Below are 2429 nucleotides of genomic sequence, written 5' to 3'. Positions count from 1 at the left end.
TTGGGGCGACTGTGTCGTGTCTACCTTTAAATGTTCAGGGTCTTGTATTTCCATGATGTGTTCAAATCCCTAGCCGCTATGTGTGAATGAGTGAGCTGGAGACAAGGGAAGAGAGCAACGGCTTTGAAAGCAGAGCCATCTTGGGCCACGCCCTGGCTCATCTACACACTAGCCGTCAAACCTGGGAGAGTGTTTACTTCTTCCTTGTTTCTTTTTATTCATTTATGGGTTTTGGTGCTATTGGGCACATGTACTTGCCAGAGGGAGAGAGAAACCCCTGGTGGGGGATGGCCATGCCCAAAGCCCTTTCCCTCCATTCTCAAGAGTTTGGGCACACACATACATGCGCCCTCCATGGTTTTCAGGCCTCTGGGCCCAGGGCTTGAACTACACAGTCAGCCATGTGGGACCCAGCCACCTAAAGCTCCATGCCACCTGCTGGCCCAAGGTTTAAATTTTTCTGCCTTAATTTCTGTACATGTAGAAAGCAGATAAACCACGTGTCACGGGGCTGTGAAAGCAGGCCAATGTAGGCACTCCGACACGGGCAGCGACTGTTACGGTGCCTGTTGGAGGAGTGCAAAGCACAGACAGAAAGAAGCACAGCATGACGGTGTGGTTTTCTGACGTTTTAATGCAGTCCTGTTTTGTTCGGTACAAACATCTAGACTGGCAATCTGAGAGCTGCTCTGTGTAACTGCCATGTGGTGGGCACTACATTGCTGGTTCCTAAAAGCGTTTAAGGAGAGGCATTACAGTCAGCAGTGGGATGCATGCCAATGGTTTTATTTATGTGCGTATCTGGATCACAAGGCCAGCCAGCACGTGGCCCCAAGGAAGAAGCCTTTAGCCCCAGCCACGCCATTACTCCACAATGCGGCGGAAAGACTGCACTGCTGGGGAAGCCGCGCCCCAGTCGATGGGCTTCCGGTACTCCTTCTTGTCCAGGAGGTACTGCCTGCCGCGGTAGTTGGGCAGCTCGTAGAAAACCCAGACACCGTCCAGCACCTTACAGGAGTGGATCTCTCGCATGTGAAACTGCTCCATGATGGAAGGGCAATCTTCAGTGGTTTCATACATCTGACCATTAAAATCCCCCTTCTCAAAGATCTGAATCTTATACTGGCCTCCGCTAGGCTGAAAAGATACAGGGAAATGAACAGCAACCATTATGGAAATCGCCAGCAGGTCAAGAGGGCGGTGCAGCCCAGTGTCCACCGGGGAGGCTAGACGGTCTCAACTCCCACCCCCGCTGCCTGATAACCGGAACAGCTGACTTTCAAGAAGAATAAGCAATTCCTCAAATCACCCAAGAGGCAGAGAAAGAATTAGTGTGCTCGGTCTTGTGACGGACGGACCTAAGATTTTATTCAAGCCTCAGCAGCCATAGACAGACAGAAAAGCCCAGTAAGAGGTAGAAAAACCCCAATAAAACGTCCACGTATGCAGGCAAAGCAGAGCGAGCGGGAGAGAGCACGCCTAGCCCCAGACTCACCAGATGCACAGCTCTGCAGGAGCTGAGGCGGTCGTTGAGGCCCATCCAGCGCTGGTACTCAGGGTACTCGCCCTGCGGTAGGATGTACATGTACCCGGCGAAGTTGGGCCTCTCGTACACAGCCCAGGTGCCACCCTCCACGCGGATGGAGTTGCAGCGGCTCAGGTACATGTGGAAGTCTGCGCAGTCGCAGTCACAGTCATAGCGGCGGCCTTGGAAATTTTTGTCTTCGTAGAAAGTAATCTGAAGTGCAGGGCAGATAAAGACGAAAACTGAGGATCTGGGTGGCTTCACTCGCAGGTAAAATAAAAATTAAGATCACACCGGGGGGGGGGGGGGGGGGGAGGACCAGCAGGTTGCATGTAGTTGAGAGTCACATGGCTGACTCCATGGTTTGAAAAACACGCGGGGTGCGTGGGTTCGTGTGTGTGTCCAACGTCCCACCCAGGAGGAAAACAGAGGGGAAGGTGTGGTGTGGCCATCGGCCCGGAGGGTGATTCCTCTCTCTGTCTCTCTGCTGAGCTCACGTGCTTTATCGCCTACTTTAGAAATCCCTTTCTCCTAAATTTGGAGGAGAAAATGTGTAGGTCTACCTCACCTTGCAACTCTTGCTTTCTGGCAGACAACTTTAGTTATCAACAGTTGGAACAAGTACTTTGTGAAGCTAAAAATGAAGCCAAACAGAAGAGTGTTCTATAGAAGCCACAGTGTCAGACTCGGGTCAGGGGCTTCTTCCTTCACGTTCCCACAGCTCTCTGTACTCATCCCATTCCATTATAAATGAGCCATTCCTACGTCTCCCCTGCCTTCACCCTCCTGCCAGACTTCCGACGGGCAAGGAGCAGGCCTTCTTTAAGCCGCGATCCCCCGTGCCCAGACGTGACAAGCCTTCAGTCGATGTTTGAGGAAGACGAATGTGCTTCAGATGCAGGAA

At 52.2% G+C, this 2429-nt stretch overlaps 1 protein-coding gene across 4 annotated transcripts in view; it reads right to left on the bottom strand.

Moving 5' to 3' along the window:
* Positions 1-765: 765 nt before the first annotated feature.
* Positions 766-2429, bottom strand: part of CRYGS (crystallin gamma S) — a 7073-nt gene continuing 5409 nt past the window's right edge. For 3 of the 4 annotated variants that reach the window (XM_006171472.3, XM_006171473.3, XM_006171474.3), the window contains exons 2-3: positions 1496-1738; positions 766-1137 (exon numbers count right to left, since the gene is read on the bottom strand). In XM_006171472.3, the coding sequence (XP_006171534.1) occupies positions 865-1137; positions 1496-1738 (516 nt within the window). In that variant the 3' untranslated portion in view covers positions 766-864. Of the gene's footprint in view, positions 1138-1495; positions 1739-2093; positions 2424-2429 lie in introns of those variants that run through there. The other variant, XM_014585367.1, reaches the window with a different exon arrangement.

Source organism: Tupaia chinensis, unplaced genomic scaffold (assembly GCF_000334495.1).
Source record: "Tupaia chinensis unplaced genomic scaffold, TupChi_1.0 Scaffold149658_1, whole genome shotgun sequence".
Taxonomy (NCBI): domain Eukaryota; kingdom Metazoa; phylum Chordata; class Mammalia; order Scandentia; family Tupaiidae; genus Tupaia; species Tupaia belangeri.
The sequence above is the reverse complement of the archived record's forward strand: the minus strand, read 5'-3'. Positions and strand labels throughout refer to the sequence as shown.